General features: G+C 38.4%; 1 protein-coding gene across 1 annotated transcript in view; it reads right to left on the bottom strand.

Moving 5' to 3' along the window:
* Positions 1-24,415: 24,415 nt before the first annotated feature.
* LOC119642313 (probable phospholipid-transporting ATPase VA) overlaps positions 24,416-27,632 on the bottom strand; it is a 40,306-nt gene continuing 37,089 nt past the window's right edge. Inside the window, exon 16 of the mRNA XM_038041425.1 lies at positions 24,416-24,525. Coding sequence (XP_037897353.1) covers positions 24,431-24,525 — 95 coding nt within the window. The 3' untranslated portion in view covers positions 24,416-24,430. The remainder of the gene's footprint in view (positions 24,526-27,632) is intronic.

Raw genomic sequence — 27,632 nt, 5'->3', positions numbered from 1 at the left:
AAATAACTTCACTGGTTTTTTCGCTTACAGTGGGAACATTAAGAAAGGCTCTTCCCTCCTTTTCGACTAACTATTGCTTATTTTTATATTGGGGTTTAAGAACTTCCCACGCTAGTATGAACATAGCATTTTGCTATTGCGCGTTGCAGCGCGCTTAGTCTTACTACGAAGGTGATATAATTTTCGCCCAGCGCTAATGTGAGATGATTGGCGTGAACCGCTATAAACATATCTTTCAAGTATGATTACTTTCGTAATCATTCTCGGAAATCTCTGTGTCGCAGGATAGAAATTTCCTGTCTACTGATTATTGCTCATTCTACTGCTACAGTAGGGAGCGCGTTTTATTTACAATTGTATGTTGTAAGCCCGCACTATTCTTACAATATTGGTCACTTCATTGATAGAATTTTTTTCGAATCAGAGTCAACAATTGTCCTTGAAAGCAAGCTTTTACCTCAGACAACCATTCATTAAAGTCTTTAGGCTTAGTAAGCGTTAATGAACGAGTATAATTTTCCGTTTGTTGACTTTGTAACTTAGGACAACATAAATCGAAAGTAAAACTAGTGTGCAAGTTATTCCTCAACTGAGATGGACCTTCTCCTTGTTTTAGTACTTTCTTAAGAGTGTGGATGAGCGAACTAATAACGCGCCAAGGTCATAATATATGAGATAGATAGTACTATGAATTTGGATTATGTGTTAATAGAGCTTACTGTCGTAGGGTAATTAGTAAAGACTTTAAATTAGCTCTTTCAAGTGACAACTACGTTTATAACGGTACAAGAGCAATAAAGTTTTCTAGGTTGAATGCTTGTAACGTTTTAAATATATGGCCACTGAATATATGTACATCAGTCTCATTGAAGACTGGTGTTTGCTAGTAAACAAAAGAGATAATTGGGTCTTTATGATTTTGTGCGCATAGTGACTTTTTGTATGTTTAGTTCAACGTACGGTTTAGTTTGCCTTAATAGGCAACGTAGCGACCTCCACAACTTAACCGTCTATTGCTGGTTTTGTTTTACTTTACCCATATTGATAATTTGAAGTCTTATTATTCTACATGCAATCAGATGAGAGCCGAAGCATATTTGTTCGTGGTATTATAGCAGGACGAAAATAAAAATAAAGCAACACCTAATTAAAATATTGTTGTATATTTACAAGCTAAATCAAGTATTTGATGAAGGGCCCCTGAGCACTTGTAATTAAGAGACAACTATTAAGACAAAAGACGACCAAAAATAATAAACAACTGATCATTTTCGCTGATAACGAAACTAACTTTGTTGGAGATTAAAAGTTAAAATTAACTTAATGTAGTTAAAAATGATGATAAAAACACTGCACAAATAGGTGTTTATTCATATCTGCATCGTCCGGAAATAGTTTTTGCCGGTATTGCAAAACGCGGCAATTAAAATTGTCACTAAAGATGCAACGTAAACCAAGTGTCAAGAAAAATAAAATAGAAGATGCTCAGTAACTAAAGAAACTCCCTAAATAAACAGACAAACAAACAAGTGTAATATAAAATAAATTCATAGAATATTAAAAAGTTGAAATAAACAGTATTGAATAAAATAAAATATATAAAATCTAAGAGGAATAAAATCAAATAGATAAAATCTAAGTAGTAGTAAAATGAAATATAATTAAATTTTATATTAAAGTTCTATCGACGAGAGGGTATGGGAATTGATTCGTCATTGTACGATTGATCATCGTGGTCGGATTGATCATGTGCGGACATAACAGTCGGTAGAGCAGCTACAGTCCCTTTACAGGATGATGATCAATGCTGAATATCATGCAATGATACTATGGATTGGTGTGACATCGTCTTGAATTTTGCATCTTGCTTGTTGACTTGAGCTGGGCTTGAAGACTTCACATCTTGAAGAGTCAAGTTTATGAATTCTCCAAGACTTATGTAGAAGGCTGACAATGCTGTCGAGATGAGATGAAGACCATTGACATGGATATGACACTGTTTTAGAATGTAGTCGAGATTAATTTTTAGCAAACCAGATCTGTTCAAACCTTTCAGGAAGATTTCTCTTTGATACACAGCTGTTATTTGCGTAAATTTCGTATTTGTGCCCAGGTGACATTTCTTGTTAATCTGTTCACTTGACAATTTGCTGCAGTTTTATTGTTGAACAAATTGATTTCACAAGAGCATACTTTAGTATTGAAGTTGTACTGCAGTTGAATGAGGTGGCTAATAAAAATGTAATTGATCGTATTCCATGTCTTGATTTGTACTGCAGAAATTAGAAAATAACGTCTTTAATTGGTATTTATAGATAGCATTTGAGTGCATGTGTCAATAATTACCATGGTGCTGATTATGCAGTTAGGGACAGGAGTTAGATCACACAATTTAAATTTGTGATGATTAAATTTGTAGAACTGTAGCAAGTCATTATCAGCTCTAGGTAATTCCAAGGATTCCGGTAAATATGCCTTAATTTGTCTTTTTTCATTTTGTAGTTGTCCAAAATACGTGCTTGTATCTTCTGCATTTTGTTTTCAAGGAAGGAAAGCTGCGTGATTTCTGATAGTTGAATATTGCCTGTTTCGGTTCGAGTTTTGTGCAGCAGTCTATTGTCTAGATTCAACTCTGCTTGAAATGATGGAAAGCGTTCTCTCATATTGGGACATGACACGCTTGATTCTATTTTCTTAAAAAGAATCAGTTTGATTACTGAGCAACACTGAATCAGTTCAAACAGTTAGCAGATCGTAGTAGACTAATAAGTTCCATTGATTAGTAGAAATGGTCTTGATCCAACTTCTTCAACGTGGATGCCCAATTTTGATCCAAATTTTTGATTTTTTATCGGATGACGTAATGCAAGTGGAACTATTAAAAACATCGCCAGCATTATAAATGCTAAATTACTTCATTGGAATTTCATTTTTTATGTTCAAGTTCAACATGTTCCTCTGAACTGCATTGTGTTTTGTTTGAACTAGATGCTGGATTATCATCAATAGAGAGCAGTGGATGGCGATGGATTGGACGTTTGATAATTCCAGATGTTGTTTCTACGTCAGCTACTCGGATTGATCCATCATTTCCTGACACTTGTGATTTGACCAAACGACCATTTCATAGTGGGAGTTTTACCTTCCTTGATAATAGCCATGTCTCCGACTTTGATGTTGGGAAATGATTTCTTCCATTTTTGTGTCTGTTGCAAATGTTCGGACGACAATTGCTTCTAGAATGGTTTAACTGAGCTTCGAATTCCCATCTTGACAAATGTGATAGTTTCTTTGAGCTGGCTGTAAAGTCCATCTGAGCTGTGGTTGCTTCATTAATTAATAAATGTCCTGGAGTCAATGGGGATATACTGGATGGACCATTACACATTAGTGTAATGGAATGCTTCAATTTAAGAATGGCAATTTCTAATTGTTCGCACGTTAGTGAACTATTACCAATACTACGAATTAGAAAATGATTTGATGATTTCACCCCTGCTTCCCATAATCCTCTGAGATACCTTGCTTGGCATGATGTGGAATTGTATTCATTTTGATCTGCATATTAACATTACTGATTCCTTTCCCTTATCGGAAAAGATTGACACTTCTGCTAATTTGTTACTGACTGTCGCTGTAAACGTTTCGACAACGCCCTCTGCAGCTGTTTAATGCCCCTATAAAGACATCAGTTGATAAGTCACTCACAAGTTCAAAGTCTTTGTAGAAACACAATAAAATACTCCATATGCCTTTGTTGGCTTCCTTCCTCCAATTTTATAATGGACCCACAAAGGCCCAAAATAATCAACGCCTGCATTTAGGAATGGCCTTGCGAGTGTAGTTCTTATTGAAGGAAGATTTCTTCTTATTTGTTGACATCATTTGGGGCGAGCTTTGTTATAATGTATGCAACTTAGCAAAGTTGTTCGTACAGTAAGTTATCCTTTCATTGGCCAAAATCTTTGCCTTATAAAACCTAGTTATGCTTGTTGCCTACAATATTTGTTTTCATTGTGCACTAATTTGAGTAAAAGCTCTACAGCTTTGGATGTTTTGAGTCATGCGGTGGACTCGATTCTTCTTATAGTCTACCGATCCGAATGATTCCTTTATCATCAAGGAAACGAAATAAGCAACAAATCGCACTTTGTTTTCCAATTTCTTCATTGTTCTGGAGCATATTTAGTTCGTTCTTAAAGTCATGATTTTTAATGCCACATACTATGAATATAAGTCCGAGTTCTTCATTGGTTAATGCCAACAATTCGTCCCTCGATGAGTTCTTGTTAGAAGATAGTCGAATAAGAGGAACGTGCGATATCATCCTCTGTAATTTACTGAATGAGTCCTTGTGTTTGATTTTATACACAAAGTCACAATTATTTGTGGTCGTACTTGCATTTTTCTTCTTCTCAAGACCTGTAGCAATATGCAAATGTGAAAACACTTGTGTAGGCCAACATTCTTGGCTTCCGTGTAAGAATAATAGTCTTAAAAACCATAATTCGCATTTTGGCAAGGCCTCTGCTGGTAAGCCTCTTGAAGGAATTTTGCTGGATTGTCTTTGGATGGAATATGCCGCCATTGCTGCGGTAGAATGATGAGGATTGAGAACTTATCCATGATAGGAAAATCTCGAAATCGATTCATAAGTGAATGGATAAATTGTTTATTTTTCATATCCTCGCGCAATCGATATTCCAGTTGTGCATTCAGGAGTGCTGCGCGTAGTTCTAATCTTGGTAGCGTTTGTTTCTTGATTGGTGTTACTCGGGATTTAGCGCACAATGAACATGTAGCAATTGTGTTGCCTTTTAATATCCCTCGCAGGTATACTGCCGCTTCAAACGCTTTTTCGGGAACATCACATGTGGCTAATTTATCGCGGAAGTTTGACCGTGTGTTATTCAAACCTTTTGAAAGATCTTCACCCGAGAATAGTTTAACCTGCCATAACTGTTGGATAAAGACTTTTGATCTGATTACAAAAAATCCCAGTGGATCAAATAGTCTTGCCGAATTGGAACATACGGTACGCTTTGTGGAGCGCTTTATTGATTCCATCTTTACTTTAATGCAAAGGCGGTCAACTTTGACTAGCCATAGAAGTCCCAGGATCTTAACAGATGCCTTTTTGCTATCGTCCAAATGAAGATTTCAAGATAAGTAGCGAAAAGAGTTCATTTTGGATCGATGTACATCACATCATTGAGCAAATAGCCAGATGATGTTTCAAAGATGCATCAAAGACTACACGCAAATTTGTTGTTGTTTCACCTGGTTCCAGAACGCAGTGATGTGGAATAACATAATTTGACTGAGGGCAAAATTAATGTTGATTGTGTCATATGTCCCATTGTGTATGTTGTGCTGATAGACATGTGCAATGTATGCAGTGTTGCAGAGTCAGCAGCGTTACTTGGGATGTTTGTTTACTTTTTCTTGTTTTTTTTTTCTGGTATTGGTGTGAGTTCTTGTGAAGGGGTTGAGACCAAGTAACTTAACAGTAACTATGTGTGTCAGTATTGGCGAACAACTTCTTTGTGACTTTATTAATTTTTTCTTCGCAGACCTCCTGTTCTGCTACTTCTTTAAACACAAATTCTACTACAGCTCGTTTTTTTTTGTATTTTCCTCTTATTTTACTGGGTTCTCCCCAAGTATTGGAAAGTACTGGTTGGAATCTTTTTTACACAGATGGCTCAAAATCTTCTGGTCTGCCTCCCGCTTGTGCGGTGGTAGACGCTGCAGGACGGGTTCTTGTCAACCACATATTTCACAAAAGTACTTCAACTTTCACAACCGAAGCCAGAGCTATCCTTCACGCTGCGAACTTTGCCCATAAAATCAAACTCAAAACCGTCATTGTTACCGACAGTTTGTTTGTATTACAAGCTATTCGGTACCCTTCGACTTCGAGATGGAGCACCATCAACAAATTAAGGAATATAATTATAACACCCGACGGAAAATTAAAATGCTATGGGTACCAATGCACATCGGTTTATTGGAAAATGAGCAGGCTGAGCGAGTGGCAAAGGATGCCGCTTCTGCTCCTCTAATTATGATACATTGGAAGAAAAGTTAAAGAGAAAATTGCAGAAGAAAATTTAAAGTACCATCATTAAAACTACTCCTTCATTAAACCTCAATTAACTCCACCTTTATATCCAACTAATGTTGAGAAAATGAAGATCCAAACATTTTCGAAAATTCGACTTGGTCATACAATTGCAACCCACCAATGGATCTTGAAGAAGTCTTCCTCCCCAATCTGCAGTTGTGGACAAACTCTTACTATAAAGCACATTCTCTGCGACTGCTTCAACTTTTCCTTGGCTAGAAGTATTGTATTTGGAACGATTAACCCTTTGAACATTCTACAATCAGCTTTAGAACAGAATATCAATTCAATATATTACTTTATTAATACTACTAAGCTCATTATCTAATGTACATTTATATAAATTAGAGCCGATAGCCTGTGTTGCTAGTGCTCAATGTATTTTTTTTAGTCTAAGAATTTAGTTCATTAGTCTAAAATTAAAATAATAATAATAATAATTTACTGGGTTTTCACCAAAATTCATATTGAGTTTAGAATGGACTGAATCAGAGATGACTTGCGGTATTTAAGGTTTACGATTTCCAGTTAATTTTAATATTAAGTTCTTAACGTGTGGTGTTCAGTCTAGTTTTATTTAGTTTTAGTTTTGTATATATGTTTTTTGTTTTTATTCCATGATATCTGGTCCAAGCACATTGAAGCCGCTGTTAAGTGTCACGCCGTATAATAATTGTAGCAGTATTTGTTCGTGTGTTTTTTTCTTTTTTACTCTGCGAGCTGAAGGTAGAAAATCTTCAAAAGATACTGCTGGTTCTTTGTAGAAGCATGCACAACTCGCCATCCATGGCGCCTACGTACTAAAAAAATACTCTCCCCCCCAAAAGATTCTTCCACCACTCTCCCTTCCGGGTCCGCTGTTAGGTATTACTTCGCGGAGGCTGGTTGTCCTTAGCACGCTTCCGGTGGTGGGACCTGAGTGGGATATATAAGTGGCTTCCACTCCCTCTGCCCTCCACCCGCTGTCTTTAAAGCCACCGTGGTTCTTTCACAACTCTGCTTACAAAGTCGCCTGCGATGCTCCAGACCCCAGTTAATCCTTCCAATATTTTCGTCGGCTCTATTTGGAGTCTGCCATTCTGGAACCTTTCGCGGCAAAAAATGGTATGCTCTACATCTTCGTTCGTTTTTGAGCATGCCGGGAAATTTGGCGAATTATCGTGCCCGAACCTTTCGGAAACAGCCATGGCTAGTAAGGAGTTGGGTGAGGTAGTAATTTACCTCACCGTGTGGCCTTTCGATCCATTTCATTATGTTTGGGATAAGAACGCACGTCTATCTTTCTTTCGTTGTCCTTGCCCATCGCAATTGCCAAATCCTCATCGATGCTACTCGCTCTTCTTTTTTTATGGCATCTTGAGAGAGGCTATTGATGCGGCGCCTTTCATGGATGCGCCTTGTTTCGTACGCCAAGATACCGATTGGCCTGGCGCCAGCAATCACAAAGGCAGCATCCTCCGAGACGGTCTGGAGTCCGCATATCTACCTTAGTGCACTAAGACGATGTCGCCAAATTTTGGTACACTACCCTGACTGTCTGCACCGTCCCAAACTGTGCTTCCATGCATTAGGACCGAAGTTATCACCGTGGCAATTACTTTTCGATTGGTGAATTTTGGGCCTCCAATATTTGGCATAATCCTTGCTAACGACACCTGGATGTCGGCAGCTTTCTCAGCCGCGTACTAAACGTGGTGCTTAAAGTTGAGTCGACGGTCGTGCATAACTCCAAGTTACTTCAGGGCAGGAGATGACTGCACAGTGCGATGCCTGACTGGTATGCAACATCTTTCCATGCGCTTCCAGCCTCTTATTAGTAGCGTCTAAGTTCTATGCTCTGCTAGCTCTAGCCCGTTCACTTCTGGCCACGCCTTCACTTTAACGATAGCCTCGTTAGCCCTCGTTTCTACTTGTGCAACGCGCTTTGCATCTACTACGACTGGTGTATCATTCGCAAAGCCGATAATCGTTACCCCGGCTTAAGCTCAAAAACCCCGTAGTACATTATGTTCCACAAAAGAGCAGCAAGAACTGATCACTGTGTGACACCCGCTGTTATTTTATGCGACTCTTTTCCATTGTCGGTTTCATACATTAACGTGCTGCTAGAATGGTAGCTTGTTATTATCTCACGTATATTGTAGTGTGATCGCATACCGTCGTATGCATCCACTTTGAAAACTAAACAAAAAACTAAAACAAAAATTTTGTCGCACTGCAACTGGCTGGTTATTGCATTACGAAATGCAATATTATGTCAGGCGCCCTAATTAAAATAATTGATAACGTTAGCATAAAATCACCTATAGATTTAAGTATAAATAACGCACCTGGCAAATAAAGAATTTTAATTGTTTTATGCAGTTCAATTAAAGCGTATCAACTCGCTGTTTTAAAAAAGGCGTTCTATCCGCCTCGTACTTTAATTAGGGACCGTCTCTTGCGGAGTTCTTTTGGCACCACATGAGACGGATAGACTTGGCGTTCTGCAGCAGAGCAGATTAGGGACAAAACCGCAGTAGCGCACTGCGATACAAATCAAATCTAACATTCACACTTTGAGCCTACTTCATTACACGGCTCCCAACGTCTTTACAATATACCTTAAAATCTTCATTCTTATGAGGGCTTTACGAATGATACCCCAGTCCGCGGAATTGCAGGCTTTTTTCACGTCTAGAGTAACGACGGTACAGTAATTTTTATCACCGCGCCTCCACCGATCTCTGGCTATAGCATTTGAGGCAAGCTCCACAAGATGGTTTATGGGATCTATCTTAGACCGGGCTCTGAATCCATATGGGTTATCCGAGAGAGCGCGTCTTTTTTCGACCACGACTAGCAAGCGTTCGTATATGACTCGTTCCAATACCTTGCCCATTGTGTCTAACAGGCAGATGGGTCGGTATGATGATGACTTGTCGGTGGCTTATTAGCCTTCGGAATGAGGATCAACTTTTGGACCTTTCATTCATCTGGGAATGTCCTTACTTCCAGACAGTTTTGAAGCATCTGGACGTCTGGCCATCTTCGTATCGTTGCCTTTAAGGCCTTGTTCGGGACTACGTCTGGGCCAGGAGTTTTTTTGTCCCCAATCCCTTTGCAGGTGCTTAAAAGCTTTTCGGCGGTAATTGCTGGTATTGGTTCATCTTCTATGCCGCGGAGGTTTACCAACACATACGGTGGCCTCCGTGGAAAAAGTGTTGATACTATTCGCCGGAGCGTGAGCGGACACGAGATTTGCGGCGTTTTCTGTCCTTGGACCTTCTTCAGGACGACTTTATATGCGTTTCCCCATGGATTGATATCAACATCCTTGCATATTCCATCAAAGCTCCTCCTTTTGCTAGCCCTTATGGCTTTAAGTCACTACGCAAGTCTCTGTAGAGTGTGTGTGTGCGCGCGTAGTCACAAACGTTGACAAAAAGGACCGACATATACTTGGACAAAGATTAGCGGACAGGAGAGCAATGCCGACGGACCGTAGACTGTTACGCGACGCCACGCCGTTATTATTCCCTATAGGTGTTAGATATTCATGATTTATTTATCATTTATGAATGTAGATGGGCTAGCCAGGCGCCAAAAATTACAGTCGTAAAGCTCTATCCATTTGTATATAACTACATTACATACTTTTGGTTTTTTATGCTACCCATGTTACTAATAAAAGAGATGGTCGTGATTAATATGAGTTATATTATATTCACTTAATTTATTGCTCCGATAATTTGCGGTTTTTACGGTTAAATGGTTATGTCCTATACGGCTTCTATTCTATAATGCTCCATCTTATACATATGTAAACATTCATGCTTAATTCACTAATCATCCTAATTTACGTGGCACCATCACCCATCTCTCTCCTTGCTATCAGTTAAATAACAATATTCAGTGCACTAGCCTAACCGGGTTTCTAAGTTCTTAGTCAACTCATTTTATCTTCTTAGTTACTCATGTAACTGTAGGTTAACCTGTAAACTGGTCGATGCCCTTATTAAGAAGTTGGTTTTCACACAGTGTAAAGTAAGCTCTACGTTGAGGAATTATATTATTACGCATCTGTGCCCGTTCGTTCCTATGGTGTTCATTTTAAGTTCTACACTGTTGAGTGGCATCCCAACAACTTACGTTGGCTGTGATTCTAGCGAATAATTTTGGCTTACAGTTGTCGGAAAGAAGCGGGAACAGCCATAGACGTTTCCAGCTAACTTCGGTTTTTAATAAGTTGGGGCTGCGAACTAACAAAATAGTCACTTTTGGAGTATAAAGGCTGATCAATTGTATTTACGTTCCGCCATCATCCTAGAAAACGAGGTGCAATCCGTCTTAACAACTGCACTATGATGGGTTTTTCTCTACTTTACAAGATCTCAAGATTGTACGCGTGCTATCATCCAAAGCAAACTTCTGACTGCGCAACTTGTCCAAAGGTCTCTTACTACCATAATTAAAGCTCATATCTGTTAATTGAAGCCTGGGATTAAGTTTATTAGGCGACGTTATCTCCTTTTCCTTCGGTATTTTGTTCTCAATAACTGATTTATCCTCCTTCCTCTCATCATGAGCACAACAAACCATCACAACAACACCATTATTTCTGCAGTAAACATTAGAAATTTTTAAACTCTTAGGATCCACATTTTTTTGTTTAGTTTTCTAGACTTGATTACTGAAGGTGCGTTTTTGCGCAAGCTACTTATTAAGTGAGTTACTAATTCCATCAAAATTTCCAGATCTTTGACACACTAGCTAGTTTGATCGATAGCCTTAACGTTACGTTCAAAACTTGTCTGGGAGCTCAAAATGGTCTTCAGTTTTTCGTCAATATGGGGCTCGCAATCCTCTATCAACGTAGCAGCCTTCCTGAACTCAACCCAGCTTCTCACTTGTATTTATATTCTACCAGTCTATCTTTATGCTTGTCAACTGTGTATGTTACGCAGCCCGAATACGTATCATAAAAAATGACAAGATCTCACCACGTTCGACGAGTACTTATCACGCCCGCTTGGCACCGCACTCTTCATCCCGAAATCTTACAATGCGCATATAACTCAGCCGTAGTTCAATCAGCTGGTAGGCAAAGCGCGAGACGTGAACGCACGCACGCAATTGCCACAATATCTCTCGTACCACTTCGATATTTCACCGAAAAACCGCATTCCTGAAGTTCCAGCACCCACCGTCCTATTCAATATGACGGATTTTCAACTACTTTTGGCCATTTTAGGGACCCGTTATGACCACAAAAATACGCCCTTCGAGACTGGTTTCCATCTTCCTGATTCCGCAGAACACGCTCGTGTACGCTACCATCCATTCAGTTCCGTCAATTGTTTGAGTTTAGCGCTGCTCCTATATCAAAGTCCCTTACATCGGTTTGAAGATGAAATGGTTGCGTAAAGTCAGGGCAAGTCAATATAAGGGACTTTCTCATTTTGTACAAGACTGTTAAATGGTTCTGCAATAGCGGTGGACTTGGGCATAAAGCGTCAAAACCACGACGCAATATTGAAGAAATGACATGTTATCGCTTTCCATAGGTAGTTCTCAATACTCATCTTTTAAATCTAGGCTGCTAATAAAACAAGCATCGCGTATACGGGGCAGTGCTGTCTGAATGTGCGGCATTCCACGAATCCTTTGGCTAACAATTTATTTATTCCTGTATCAATAATCGTCTGCATGGCTGTATGTGCTGTATATCGTAGCTTAAACGCCCTGTCATCTTTCGTTACAACTTTGTGCGGGAAAATGGACGTTGGACCCTCAACTTCAACAAATTTTTTTGGCTTTTGTTATAAGAAAAATCAATTCACCTTCACTCTGGCGCCTTTAGTAGTGCCGATGGGTTTCTGCTATCCACTTCACTCTTATTTCTATTTTGGCCTCAGGCTGCTCCCTTTGATTACAGGATTACAGGGGGCATCATTCAATTCTTCGCGGGAATATACTTTTGTATTACAATAAAATTTTGTCAGGAGTCTTCAACGGCATTTTGATGTGTTCCTTCTACTCGGTTCCTTGCGAATGTACGTTTCTATTTTCTTCATTTGTTGCTATTTCATTATTTTGATTGCATAATTTGGCTCTACACGCGCCAGCACCAAGGCTGTGTAAAAAATTGTACCCTAATAGCACTTCTTCGGTTAGGCATTGCGATGAGCTGTAGCAATATCAGCACGCTCCCTAACCGTACTGGCAATTGAAAAGAACCCATCAGCTTCGGTTCTGGTTCCTCCGTCAACTAGGTACAGGCTTGGAGGGCTACCGTTTCATATCTGTTTTAGAAATTTTTGGTAAACTTTTCCGTTATAAAACTTGTAGTACCCCCTGTCGTTGCAACCGGTATACGAACTATAATAACTCTTGATCACATTCGCTAGGTATATCTTGGACGCGGGCGAGGAAAATTATTCTTCGGAAATGATTTTCCTCGCATGTTGTAGGCTCCTGGATCATTTCCCCCCCGGTGTCTTGAGCATGCGGACAGGACTGCCAGAAGGGAATATTGGCGAAGTGGTATTTCCTGGCCGGCTAATGGTAACTTTGTATAGTTTTGATTCAGACTACGACAATAATTCTTTGTCGCTACTCCTCGGCTTGCGCTGTGATTCTTACATTTCGATCTTCCGCATAAAGTTCTAGGTCTCTTCAGTTTTATTTTGTTTATTTATTTATTAAGAGACTATAAGCTTATAGGTCCAATACATAGTTATTAGATGCATTTCATGTGCAAAAATAACCTAGAACATAGATGAATATGTACGTCAACCAAATGGCTGCAAATGTGATCACTCTGCTCTATAATAATCAATTCCTATTAGCAACAAAATACACATTATTAGTTTAAGAATGTTATCAAATTTCTTCTGAATTTATTGTAACATTTATTGCAAAAGCAAGGGGGCAGGGATTGTTAGCATAAACTATTCATAGCAGGCGTATAGTACAAACTTTGCAGGCATGAACAGTTGACATGCTTGAAATATTGGCATGGCTGCGAAAAAAAAAAGAGAAATGAGGAGAAGAATCAAGAAAAAACATAGTTTTATTCGTTCAGTTGATTAGCTACAAATATGTGACATTAATAGGAAAAGGTTCCCATTCCATCTTAAAAACTATAGTCGTTGTATTGAAAGAGTGGGGGATGAAAATCGAAAGATGTTGCAGAAGTACTTAAGCGACCTAAACTTCAAGCAACCAGGAGAAGAGAATTTTAAAAAAGTATTTTAATAGTATATTGTTATGAAATTGGCTTTTCTAAGATACAGTCCGAATCATTGGATCGTGGATATTTTGTTCAAGAGAAATACACTTCAAAGTTTTTCTATTTACAATTACATTTCTTAACGGTAGGAGTATTTATTTACAATTATATTCCTTAAATGTGGGATTATTCACAATTTATCTTGGCCGTACTTTTAACTCAAACGTTCTTGCCTGACTAACTCTCCCTTCCACAAATATTCTATTTATATACATTTTTACAAGCATTTTACTATACCCAAATTCAGAGTTTTTATATTTAATCTCTATCTGCTTTTCCACTAATCGCTTTCATCGGCCTGCAGCTGCATGACGCGCTTGCGAATGTGCACTTGGTTTGTCCTTCTTTAGGGAATTTGTTATTAGGGAAAATTACTTAGCTGGAATTAACTGGATTTGGGATTTTCGTAACAATATAATAATAATAGCGATATATAATATAATTATAAGCAAAGCGTGTAATACTGTTAACAATACGTTAAAGTTAATCTAATAGGAAGGAATAGGAAAACACATCAACAGAATACTTAACATCTATCATGAGTGAATGCGCTATGATATGTTTAATTTGTGGAGGCACATATGGATTCAGATTCTGCAGTTTTAAATATAGATATTATTTTCGAACAACACTATAAAAAATGTTTTCATCCACAGTCTGGAATAAAAACTACGACTCTATCTTTATAGCTATTGAATTATGGACATTTAGTTGATTTTGCACTAAAAATTCACTAATACCGTTTACGGCTACCTTATTAAGGGCATAATTACTACCACCTCCCAATGTACCGTTCGGAGCATGTGACATTTGATTAGAATTAGTATTACTGCCGAATTTAGCGTACGCTAGTTATAGGTAATGTTTCTGACGGATCTTTCATACAACATCTTACGTGAATGGGCCCAAATAGAAACACGATTACCAGTTGAATATTTAGAGTCGGGAATAAGATGTATGATAATGTGCAGTGTTCGGGTTAGAAGGTCAAGTTGATAGTAGAGGCTTTTTGAAAAATACATCTCACTAAGATCATCTCCACGTAAATAACGAATGACTGCTTTAATGTCGCCCTTTTCAATGTTTTTATAAAAGGTCGCGTCTAACTGTATTGACAAGCCGAGTGCAATAGGTTGACCTTCTCCTACAGATGAAAGATCCGCCACTTATGAGAAAGTAACAGATGTGCAACGTTAAGATTAAGACCATCGCACTTGAGGCAATCCGAAATGATTTGCTATTGGCAATTGGACCTCAATGTTGAATGCGCCCTCTTTTCTGTTGTTAACAAGTCGGTTGTGCCGCTTAGTATTAGTGTGCAGACATTTTACGTGGGAAGTCGAGCGTCCCGGTCGGCAATAAATCCTGAGCTCGTCATTTTCTCTTCTCGCTACTGATTTTAACGATAGTCATGACAATGGGTCAGGCTTCCCATTTCCGGTACGTTTTCAGCAAAACACGGCGTCTGCCTTTCCCATTAAAGCGTAACCATTCTATCCGTATTTCAGATGTCGCCTAATGCAATTCCATTTCTGTCATAAATTTTGAATTAATGACACTAAAATGCTGCTTTCAAGAAAATCTTGAATTTGTCTGCCTTTTCAAATGGAGAGGCCACTATCCCAGCAAACATTGTGCTCGTTAAAATTACCACATATTATTGCAGATGTCACATCTGAAAGAAAATAATCTATTAATTACAAAATCAGAAACGTTATAATAGTTGGAATCCAACAACTAATGATCAGGAGTTCCCCAAAGAAATTGTGGATGGTGCAGCTGCAAGCTTCGATAGGTACACAATTTGCAAAATTAGAAGTGTAAGAGAATAGACGAAGAATCCTGAGGTTTAAGAAAAGACAGGCCGCGGAGATGTCATGACAATGAAGACATAGTTCAAGCTGTTTCAATTTGTTACGGATGCTAGTACAATTAACTCGAGCTATTTTCACTATTGATTGAGAGAGAATAGGAGAACGAACCCGAAGGCTGGTTGGTTAAGAATACTTTTGTGTACGTCGCGAGATAAACGTTTGGCGGAGTTAATGGACGGTTTGATATTATGTATGTTTTGATTACGATCAGGGATTTGAGAGCTAGACGAAATGTTAGAATCAGTGACCATTTCGTGATCGAAAGGAATATCTGTCTGTGATCGGTGTCACAACTCGGGATTTTATATTGGAATAAGTATTTCGATAGACGGTGTATAATTGAGCATTCAAACGGTCTGCTGCATATTTTTTGGAATTAATAATTTTTTTATAGGAAAGTGAAGTTTTCGAATAAGATGAATGATTGCGTTCGCAATTAATACGTTTTTTAGTTTGAAAACAATTCAAATGCATTCATGGCTTCCACCACAGGAAAGGCAGAGCAGTTTTTGGCGTGAACACATCTTATCAGTGTGCCCGAAACATTTGTGGCTTTATAATGTCGGCTCGACATATCGTTTAGCTTGGAAGTTAATGCCTTCCAATTTTAATTCCATCATTTACCCGCAGGCATACATGGCTATTGTGAGCGGGCTCCTGACCCCCGTGGCTACCAAAGTTTAGACTATAAAGCCTTAAGCATTACTTTTCGTGGCTGAAACAGAGTCAGACCACTCTTGTCTTCGGATTAACCATACAATCCCGGTTAGCCAAAAACCGAACTGTCTTTCATCGAGATATTTAAGCTTCGGGCATTGCACTGACATGGCGGGCGAACTACCATGCACTCACTAACTACTACCTCTACGTATTTTTACGTAACCAGTTACCAGCTGGTTTTTGGTTAGAATTTCCCTGGCAGTAATTAGCCTATTGAGTAAAGAGCACATCTTCCATTGAACCCCTACGCCATCTCTTACAAAACTCGTCGCCGCGTTATAAGTAATCCAAAGCCTTAAACCCTTCTTTGCCGTCCGAAGCCGTTGTCCGGGGATCATCACAAGGAGGTGAGGGTTTCGGCACGTCTATGCTCCCCCTAAAGCATAGTTTATCACCCCAGCTTCCACGGACAGATATGATAAGGGGTTTTACGTAGGTACCTCCCGTGAAAGCTTAACACTACGAGTGAGGCAGAGTCACTCGCACCACACGGGGAGCCAAGCTACTATGCAGTTTCAAACTAAGATCATGTGGATGGCATGCCCTTGCCTCTGGTAAAGGAGAGGCTTATTTAACACCTCAAATGTTTAATGTTCCCGCGATCATTGGGCAGCCACGGCATTCATGAAACTCCAGCAACGGGCGGTTCCCGCTGGCCGGCAGAAGTTAGAAGACTGCTTTGGAGGCATCTGACCAGATTTAAAAAGAGAAAGGTGATGGAAGAAGAAATAATAAAAGGTACAGGTGAGCCTTTGAATCAGCTCCCATATAACCTGAGACTCAGTGTGAGATAGAGTCTGGAGTCGTCTCACTGGGCGGAGCAGGGCTATCGCGACCTCTTTCTATTATTAAAGGAAACGACACTCTGGGAGAAACAGTGAGCAATGCCCAAACCGAGTTCATACAGCAATAGTAATGCAAAAAAACATGGAAACTGGTTTTTACTATACTAGAAAGAGGAGAAGCCTCTGGTAAAACCTAGGAGGCCCTTCTAGCTTACCCCTTCGCTACACGAAAGATCGATGCAGACTAGAGTCTATCGACTCCCCTCTAACCCATCAAATGCCTTCGCATAGAGAAAAGATTCGAAGCGAATGTGCCTGTGGTAGAGAGTGCCAGACTAAAATCTAGTTCATCTTTCGTTTGTTTTATATCCATAGCCTCTAAATTTCTGCAACCGTAAACAGAAACGGAGATATAAGCCAAAACTAAACCCCGAGTGATTTTCTGCAAAAAAAAACATCGCGGACAAAGTTATATATAAATTTACCATGCCTACTACTATCCCAACGCAATTTTCATAAGGCACACACACACATTCCATTAGCAACATTCGTCGCTCCTTTTTACTTAACTATTTAACGCGTCTAGTGAGAGCAGACGCTTCCTTGTGATATTAAAAATGCGCAACATCTTTAATCCCAGAGGAGGTGCCCCAAAACCTGTAAATCTTCCGTCGAAACTATTTTACTCATATAAATGGACCGCAGAATTACCGTTGCGCACAATCTCTTACCACATCTCTATTAACAAAGTCGTTAATGCCGATAACACACGTGTTTTTGTGAGAGAAGTAACTAGCCCAGTGTTTAATTTTTAAACAGTTAGCTTCTCCCAACGTGGTAAGTACTTTGTCCCATAAAACCTGACCGCAAGGACCTTCAAAGTCCATGAATATGCCAAGCGATCCTTTGGGGCTAAAGTTGGATATAGCATATCCCAATTCCACCTCTTCTAAGGGAGAAGGGATGTATCCCATACTAACGTTAGGAGGGTCAACATCGACCTGCCCATAAGAGAATGAATTCATCAGGACTTGTAGATACTCTCTTTATGTGGTTAGTACAGTATCGCCAGTACATAACAACTCCGTATACCTGACCCCAAGGATCATCACGATCGTTAGACACAAAACCCTGCCTGAATTCAATCGTAAGCTGCAACACATTTGCTGCATTGGACCTTTTCGCTCGTTGGAATTGCTTCCCAAGTCTGCAAACTGCTTTACGTTTGCCTGACAGACCGCGTGTCTACCATTAGACCTCCTTTTGATTTGTCTTACGATATTTTTCCAAAAGGAAAAAATTGACGCTCCAGACCGATTTAGTGATATGGTCACCTTACTCATCCTAGAATTTACTCGCGTTTTACTATTAAGAGTATTAATCGTGCGTTTTGTAGGAGTATGTGTATTAATGGAACTTGAGTGCTGGTATGAAAATTTGTAGGCCTATTTGTAAGGCTATCGTTTTCATCTTGGAAATTTAAAAGACAATTGGAGTTCTCGATAAATTCCGACTATTCCATCCCATTGTATTAGGAAACACTCATGAACTAAGCAAAAATTATAAAGAACTAGAAAGTTGAGTATTTTTAGATCTACACAAGTAAACACGAGCGATTTTATTATTCCTTTTCCGATGCCAGTGCGACCATCGTACCAATTCTATTCTGCCTTATCCACATTGGAAAATGTTACTGGTAAGGTCAGCTCTCAGTTCATCTGACGTATGTGTTCCTTTTAGGGACTTTGCGAAGTCTTCAAACCTTTTTGTACATTGGTTTGCTGTCTTGTAGGACTCAGCAGGGAACAATAGTCGTGGCACTCTTTCAGAAAAGGCCTTCATTCAAAAACATCTCTACATTTGAAATGATGGAAAATCAACGCACTTTTCAACTCTTCACATGTTTTCGCATATTGATTTAACATGTCGCTCCCCTCACTTCTTCCTATGTTTTCCTGATCTGTTTCTGATGATCTACATAATAGTGATCACTTTCCAATCATAATCGATGTTAAACTTTGAAAGTCCTCTGTTACTTCAGCAAAACATGCCAATTTCCTTCTTAAAAAAGTGGATTGGATTAATTGCTCCAAATAGGCCGAGTCGTTCCTGAATTCAAAGCCATTTAACGGGAACTGTAACCGTAATTCTGCTATTACGTCTAAGGCCTTTCGCAAGACTGCTCATCTCTCTATTCCTCCACCCAACAGTTTTATAAACGTGCTAAACTTCCTTATTGGACCAACACGCTTTCGTTATTGAAGAAAAACAAACTACCTTAAAAGATGTCCTAATCATGATCATTTGTTCTTATATAAAAAAACCAATGTTGTATTCAAAGGCAAGTAGTTTCATGGCATATCTGCCATCTGCGCGCCCAATGGAATATTAATTGACGTAGATGATGTTTCTAATTATTTTGGAAAAGTGTGGTGCGAATACTCCCGTGATAGCAACTTTTGCAGTGATTTCATCGAAAATAAGAGGACTAAAATTTCTCTTTCAAATGTTATTGACAGATGTGCCATGTTTCTGGAAAATTGTATATCTACTTTTTCAGATCGCTTTCAATGAAATTAGTAAAATTCTTTGGCGTGTACCGAGAATCAAACATTGTTTCTTCACGGACGATGTATACATTTTAACAAAAGAAAAAGATAGCACGAAGGCGATCAACATCGTCGAATCTATTGGACGAGAGATCTCCATATGGTCAAACTCGTCAGGCGCTAAAATTTATGCAAATATATAAAAAAGTGCACATTTTTCGAAAACAGATAAGTGATGCAGGAAATCTACTGATGTTTATTAATGCTTTACCTGTACTGAACATGCAGACGTTCACGTTTTCCAAAAAATATTGTTGGGGAGTACACTGTGTTCGGTTAAAAATTCTATTTTAACGGGGGTGAATTTCACTCACTACGTTGCTTGAAAAAGCCATGCGCACATTAACACTATTGCTTATCTTACCAAAATGTCTGTTTTAAGCAAGATTGACTATGCTTTGGTAATTTATGGTAATAGCTGCAAATCTAACATCAACATCCTTAAACCGGTCTATCACCAAGCCGTCAGAGCAAGTTGTTATGCTTTTCGGACGACGCGCATAAATAATATTATAATTGAAACTGGTCTCCCAACTTTAGAAAATAGACTTTATGAGATAAAAGTTAAAATAGTCCCCAAGCTTCTTGATTCAAACAAGTCTATTCTCGGTGAAGATGTGAAAAAGATTATTATTGCCAAGAAAATTCGAAAGTCGCTATCTGCAATTGACTACTGCTTGTACGTCGCAAAGGAATTGACCTTTTCCATAAATATTTTCCGTTGTTTTGGCCTTAAACCGGCATAGGTTTTGAAAGGCTACCCTTTTGACATTTCGTCTATGCACAAGAAAGAAGATACTCCAAATTAAGTCTTCAGGAATCTAATAGCTGAAAAAATCCAAGTATTCGAAAGTAACGGTTGGAATCTTTTATACATCAATAGCTCAAAATCTTTTGATTTGCCACCTGGTTGTGCCGTGGGAGATGCTTCCATTACACATTTCACGAAAGTGCTTTAACTTTCACAACCGAAGCCAGAGCTATCTTTCACGCTGCGAACCTTTCCCATAAAGACAAACTTACAACCGTCATTTTTCTAACAGTTTGTCTCTATTAAAAGCTGTACGGAGTCCTTCGACTTCGAGATAGAGCACCACCAGCAAATTAAGGAATATACAATACCCGGCGAAAAAGTGAAAACACTTTGGGTGCAAAGTCATATCGTTTTATTGGGAAATGATCATGCGGATAAGTATACTGCGTCTGCACCTCTAATTATGAATGATGTCACGAAAAAGTTGGATCTTCAAAAATATGTTGGAAAAAAGTTAATTGGCGAGCGCCAGTTAAGCTTTTATTTTTGTGGTCTTCCAAAAAAATAATAAAGCCTTACTAGTGTCTGGCTTATGTCAGCCCACTAGATTTGTCGAATTAACAAAGCAAATCAAAGCAAATGTAACATTCAGTTGATATTCACTAACTAAACTCACTTCTTATTATCTACTTGGCATTAAGCTTTTTAGTCGCTATTTACAGTTACCTTAGTCAGCGATTGTCTGTGGGAACAATCGGTAACAATATATTTTGCTTAGAAGATTATTTTTAGGGATATTCCTATGTTCAGGTGTTCCCTTATCTGCCGCGATCGTAGCGAAAACGATCGAGACATTGATGGATTATTTTACAATTTATGTTTAGATGTTTAAAAATATGTGTATGTATGTTTCTAAACATATTTTGATATTTGGGGATATATAACTATGTATAGCCGTCTCGTGTGATGGAAGGAAGTCGTTGACACCCGATTTAATGATATGGTGAACTCACTCATCCAAAACCCCATGCGATAGTGCATAGTAAACCCTCTCTTAATATGGGAAACGTAAGTATCTCCGAAAAGAACGCCAACGTTTCATGTTCAGCTGCGTGGGCTCAAAATGGATATAATTAGGAATCAATTTAATTACACGCCGATCCCTAACGCCTCATTCAGCGTTAACCTCCCAAGAAAATTCAAACACACTCATAGCTCTCCTCTTAGCACTAGCAGCATCGACATCCGTATCTCCAATTAAACCATGGAAAGAATACCACTCACCCGGTTCATTTAACACCTGGTCGCTTCTGGTTACGCACCAATGAGCCAACATTTCCACACTTACGAGGAACAAAGTTCGCATCCAGTGTCAGAACTAATAGCGTGCTAGCAGCAAGCAGTAGCATCGAATCCATACATCTAATATATTCGTCCAGTTGCTTGTTAAATTTACAATAGGGGCCAGTAACAAGCATCCTCCCATGCAAGTCTTCGACCAACGCACGGACACAACGGCTACTAGCAAGGACAAGTGCGCTTTCCATCTTCATGTCGTTCACAATGACAGAAGATTGACCATTAGTATTTGTTGATAAGGTTTTTAGGTTGGGATTCCTGCATCAGCGTGAAACCACTGCCTAACTCACGCATAAATTAACCCAGCTGACGCATCGGGTTATTATTGCTCTCAACAACAACCGACCAGGTTTCACCAACTTTAGGCAAAGGAGCAACCGGTGCAACCACAACAGCCAATACGTCAACCGACATGGTTAAGGCCTCCATCAAAACAATTCACAGGCGGGAAACATCCGCCTCAACTCTACCCCTTTAATGCGGCCAAGATCTTCAAATTTGGAGTCGTATTGTCAATTGCTGTCTTCACCTACGCTATCGATCGCAGTCGGGCGGCTAAGTCCAGGCGATTCCGTCTGGCTCCCACTCCCCTTATCTGCTTTATGCTCTTTGTCCAGTAGTTTAGTTACTACCATAAGATATCCGACATTCTTTGTTAATGCAAATAAATCGAAGTCGTTATTGAGACAAAAACTTTTCTTTACATATACAAAATATATAGTAAAATATAACGCCACATATCGAACAAACCCAACTAAGAAGTCGACTACAGCAGTTCAACAAGAGCACCTCTAAGTATCAAAAAACAGTAAAATGCTTTGTAGCTCTGCTTAACAACGCCTCTCATATCAGAAGGCACGAAAGTGGCTTGTACCATTTTGAGTTTATCCACTTAGCAAACGTCAATGCAGTCGTCTACGGCAATACCACTTTATTAACATAACTTCATTTGCACGCAGTTGTCAACCCTTACAATTAGCTTTAGCGTTTTTCTTATTTGGCAATTTAAGAGATCGCATAACTCTGCACGATTGTCAGAAAACCCAAGGTCAATAGTCTATCGATTCACCAAATAGCAACAAAACTATCCATCACAATTTGTAATTCACCGTTTATTCTGTGTGTCAAGAAATTTAGTCTTGAAACAGGATAATCGCGCGAAAAATGCAATACTCAGCACATTTAGCTTTAGAAACAATTTGTTGTTTACCCACTTCCAATTAAACAAAACTGTATTGTGCAGTTTTGCTTTGAAAAGGCTGACATTAACTCACATAACACTAAATGGCTTATGTCATTCGCAAATGTTTGATAATTGTTTACTCCTTCTACAGTTAAGCTATTAGTTTACTTGTCAATAATTTCATTTGTTATTTAGTATAGCAGCGGCGCTCCGCAGAATATACGTCTGTTCACAACAAAGGCAAAACAACGAATAAAATTTCCCATCCTTCACTGCCCACCATTCGGCGAAATTATTTGTATTCTGCAACCGCGTAAACAATTTGGCAGGTATAGATGTCCACACCGGTGCGTGAGTAGGCGATGAAAAAAAATCATGACGAACCTACAACGAGGTTTCTTCGGCTGCAGCCATTACCATTGGACCCATTTGCTGCGACTTTGTTGGACCTTTATTTCGAACCAAAATGGGCCATGTTATTTTTGTGCACAAATTGTCCAGTTGGTTTCTATACAGCACGCTACAGCTGAAGGTTTGGTCAAATGGTTTCGCTAACAGTAGCAACAGTACTACGGAACCAACATAGATGCTCCGACATCCGTCGTCGCAGATAAATGCCACAGATTGGAAACTTTGTGTTATTAATCACCCACTATCGAAAGCGTTAAACGAATATAGGGCTAAATTGCCGCTGGTTTCCCAAGAACCACAGCTTATAGTATCCGTTGACTCCCAATAATCATCCAGAACTATTCCGCAACATGGTCAAGGTGCTATACGGACTGAAAGTACAATAGAAACTGGAACGCTTTAGGCGACGTAGAATATGTTGACGAAACACGTGCTTGCGCACCACAATCTAGGCAAACCGCATCCGTAATTACGAATACAGACTTGTTCAAGGTAAATCAAAAACTAAACACTGCACGAACTCTCCAACGAACCTATAACATTGCCAGAAACAAGTTCACAAAGCCAGAAATATGAATCAATTTTCAAAAAATTGTCTTCTTTGTATAAATGTACATATTTTCGACTTTCAATGAAACTGAAGGTCCAATGCGGCTATATGTGAAATGTTGAGTACTATCATTAACTCTTTGTTATTCGCTTAAGGAATGATGAAAACCACAGCCGCCATGATACTCGCCGAAGGGTCGTACCCCGCAGTCATGACTTGCTATCATAACTTCGCTTACGGTAGATATAGATAGCAAGTGCACTCCTGGCGTCCGTGGAGCTTAAATTTAATCTATAAAGCCTTTAGCCTTACTTTACGTGACGTAGTCACTTTTGCCTTCGGACCTATCAATAGCTACAAGTAACCAACACCGGGCTATCCTTCTTCAAGATATATTCGCGTAGGGTGGTACATTTGACATGGTGGGCACCAATGTCACCACTATTACTACACCAACGTACTTTATGTAACCAGTTGCAATACAATAACAGCTTGTTTGTATTTCCTCTAAAGCAATAGTTTACGAGAAAAGAAGTGCTCAAGCAAGCTTCTTCCAGTGTACCCCCAAGCTATCTATCGAAAAACTTGTTATAGATAATCCAAGCCTTAAACTCTTCTTCGCTGATAAGAGACCGTTACCAGGGTTCACCTCGACGAGATGAGAATTTCGACACGTCCACGCACTGATTAAACGTACTTTATTCCCCCGTGGAGTTGCCAAAGACAGTACGAGAGGTAAGATCATCTTCAATTTTTCGTATTTTTTTTCCTAAATTCTTCTTTTTTTACAGACCGACGCCAACATCTGCAGCCACCAAACAAACACCCTGTACCGGCAAATTCACAAAAAGGCGAGATTGAAAAAATGGAAAGTAGGATGCTGAAAAGATATTAAAAAAATGGATGTTAATAAAAAGAATAAAAAAAAAATAAATTTATTAAAAGCTCCTCAAATATTGAAAATTTATTCTAAACCAACGAAGGTGGAAAGAAAGAAAACAAAAACATTATGTAAGCACATATCGCGCAATGAACACTAACCTGCTCGTGACATTTTTTTAATTTGGCTGTCAACTGATTACAATGCTGTGTATGTAAATGAGACAATAAATATGTGTGCTTTACCTTTTTGCTGAAGTTAAATTACTGGGGTTTTTAATTTTTCTACGGATATTTTTTTTTTTGTAAATGAGCAATTTCAATTTTCAAATAATCTCAGGGATGTGAAACAAATTTAAGTTTGGTGAAAACGTCAATATTCACAAATTTTACTATTATAATCACAAACGTCCTTACAATTTAGAAAATCTGCTATATATGTGCCTACCAACAAAGGCTTGATGAGCCATTTTGCTGATTATTGTTATGAACAAACAGGATCGCCATGTCGTGAAAAAAGGTGAAGTTATGGTGGAAGGAGTAAATTCGTGCCAAATATATCATAGTGTTTGTCTGTATGCAATTACTCGGCCTTCGCGCAAATTAGGTTTCGTGACATTCGCGATTTACCTGATTTTAGGATACTCCGAATTGAATCTATCTGTTTGGTTATTATGATTACGAACGATATATATTTTATCTCTCATTGATCATTGATTTTTCATTCATTGATTCTTCTTCTTGATTATATCAAGTATGTTTTAACTATTAAAATATAATTACAGTAAATGCTTACGTTGCTAAGAATTAAAGTTATAGAAATTAAAAAAATGCAATAATCAAAATTGCCTAAATACTTATGCTAGTCGAAATTATTTAATATAATATAATAAATAAATAATAAATATATAAATTATATTGAGTCGACAGCCTGAAGTTTAAAAACGTTACACTAAATCAATGTTGCTTTATTATGCAATGGATTACCTTTGAAGTTTGATTAATTTAATGCAGTTTTATAATACTAATCATATCATTTATTAAGAAAGTTTTGTAGCTTACAATATTCAATATAAACAAATAACACCCAACGGAAGAGTTAGTATTGTATTGTTAATAGTCACCACACGTCTTTGAGCTGCTGCTGTCAATAACAATCAACGTTCTTCACACTGAACTGAAAATAACACATTATGCGATGCCATGGTATTCCACACAAAAATAAGTACGGAGGCAGCTTAATCATATCAATAACGTCAACTGCATTCCTCCCCAGAATGACATCGAACGCCGTAAACGCTCCTTGTTGATATCCACTTATTTACATCTTGCTACTCTCTTATAAACAGTAAAAACTTACATCACAGCAAATAAACAAATAAAAGCTAGAAGTTTTGTTTAATATGAATTTGGTGACGGTAATGTATTTACTTTTTTATATATTAAAACTTTTTTAGTTTCAACATGACATGATATAAAAAGATAACTTTTTCCTTCTGATGGTTTTCAATTTGGGAAGAGTTTGTTGTTAGTTGGCCCCCGTCGGGGGCGGAACATTCTGCTTATACTCGTTTGTAAAGTTTACAGACGAATCGCAATTGCGAGCAATATAAGTAAATTTATCTCCGACGAATATAATAGAAAAGGATTTGCAATCCAAATGAAAAATTTTTTTAAAATGTTCCATCAATTCAGAACTAATTATCGCACAGCTGCGCCACGCCACTGCTAATAGCTTAGAATCTCTCCAAACAAATTTGAGTAAAATATCCCCATATTGTTCCAATTGTGCTGTCTGGAATGACCATGCCTGTAAAAGATACTTGTATATGCTCGAGAGCTATTTTCCAAGTGTCAACCCGATTACAATACCTTTAATTCCTTTTAGTAGTCTCAGCAATACACTCTTTTGGTTGCATGAGCTAATGTATGTTTTACATTCCAGAAGAAGGGCTACTGCTGCAGGTTGTGATGGAGTTAAGTATGACATGCTCAGAGCACTGTCTGGAGGAAACTTAAGCATCCTCTTGCATGCAATTAACAACTTCTTGTGTATTAACTTTATACCATTAGATTTGCGCTGTATCAAAGTAATTCCCGTTCTTAAGTCAGGTAAATACTTAAATGATTTAAGTAAGTTCAGGCTAATATCTCTACTCATAAAGATTATCAATCTCATGGTTAAACAGAGACTAATCGTTTTCTTGAAAACTGAGAACATTATTCTAGCTCGTTCGTGCCTACCAAAAATGCATATCTACCAATGTGTGCTAATATGGTTCAACAGAATTGTCATTTTTTCGTATAGCAAGTAAGCTTTACTTGTAATAAATAAAAGAGATACAGAGAATCAATATGTGTTTGATATAAACAGGATGAATCCCAAGTGGATGAATATCACCTTGTTTGGATACCTGATCACTGCGGTTTTTTTTTAAATGAAAAAAAAAAAAAATGTAAAAAGGGCAAATGAAGCAATACGGGCAATTCGCAACCACATCTTTCAACAACTAAACGATGAATTTAACGAGACTGCGCGTGTTAAATCCAATCGCCTTTTCTACAAAATAAACTCCACATTTTGGTTCAAACCCTTTTCAGAAGCTTCCTTTAATTCCTGGGAAATCAAAATTCTTTATAGAGTCATGAGTGGTCACCCTTATGATATAGTATATTTAAAAGTGATTCGTGGTATGCCATGTGATAATTATGAAGTTTGTAATAATGTCGAGTCTGCTGAGCATCCAACTTTAATATGTCACAGGCTTGATGGTATTAGAGGTTCTTTTAGCTTCTTCAAGTTTTGTGATGGTCCCCTCGATCTCTTTGTTGCATAAAATGGACGTTATCTGAGGGACTTACCGCTTTCAATAATTTTTTTCGCTCAATTATTTTCCATTGCTATAACATTCCCTTTCTGTTTGCAGTCAAAGTTTACAGCATTGTTTTTTTTTTAACATGACCTTAAACGACTCAGCAATCGACAATTACATACACATACACAATTACACTTAACATTTCGGCGTTAGCTATTATGGCCCCTTTTTATTTATTGTGTTTTATAACTCTTACCAATAATTACGACGATAAGCCACAAATTTATTGACT

The sequence above is a fragment of the Glossina fuscipes genome, unplaced genomic scaffold (assembly GCF_014805625.2).
Source record: "Glossina fuscipes isolate IAEA_lab_2018 unplaced genomic scaffold, Yale_Gfus_2 222, whole genome shotgun sequence".
Classification (NCBI taxonomy): domain Eukaryota; kingdom Metazoa; phylum Arthropoda; class Insecta; order Diptera; family Glossinidae; genus Glossina; species Glossina fuscipes.
The sequence above is the reverse complement of the archived record's forward strand: the minus strand, read 5'-3'. Positions and strand labels throughout refer to the sequence as shown.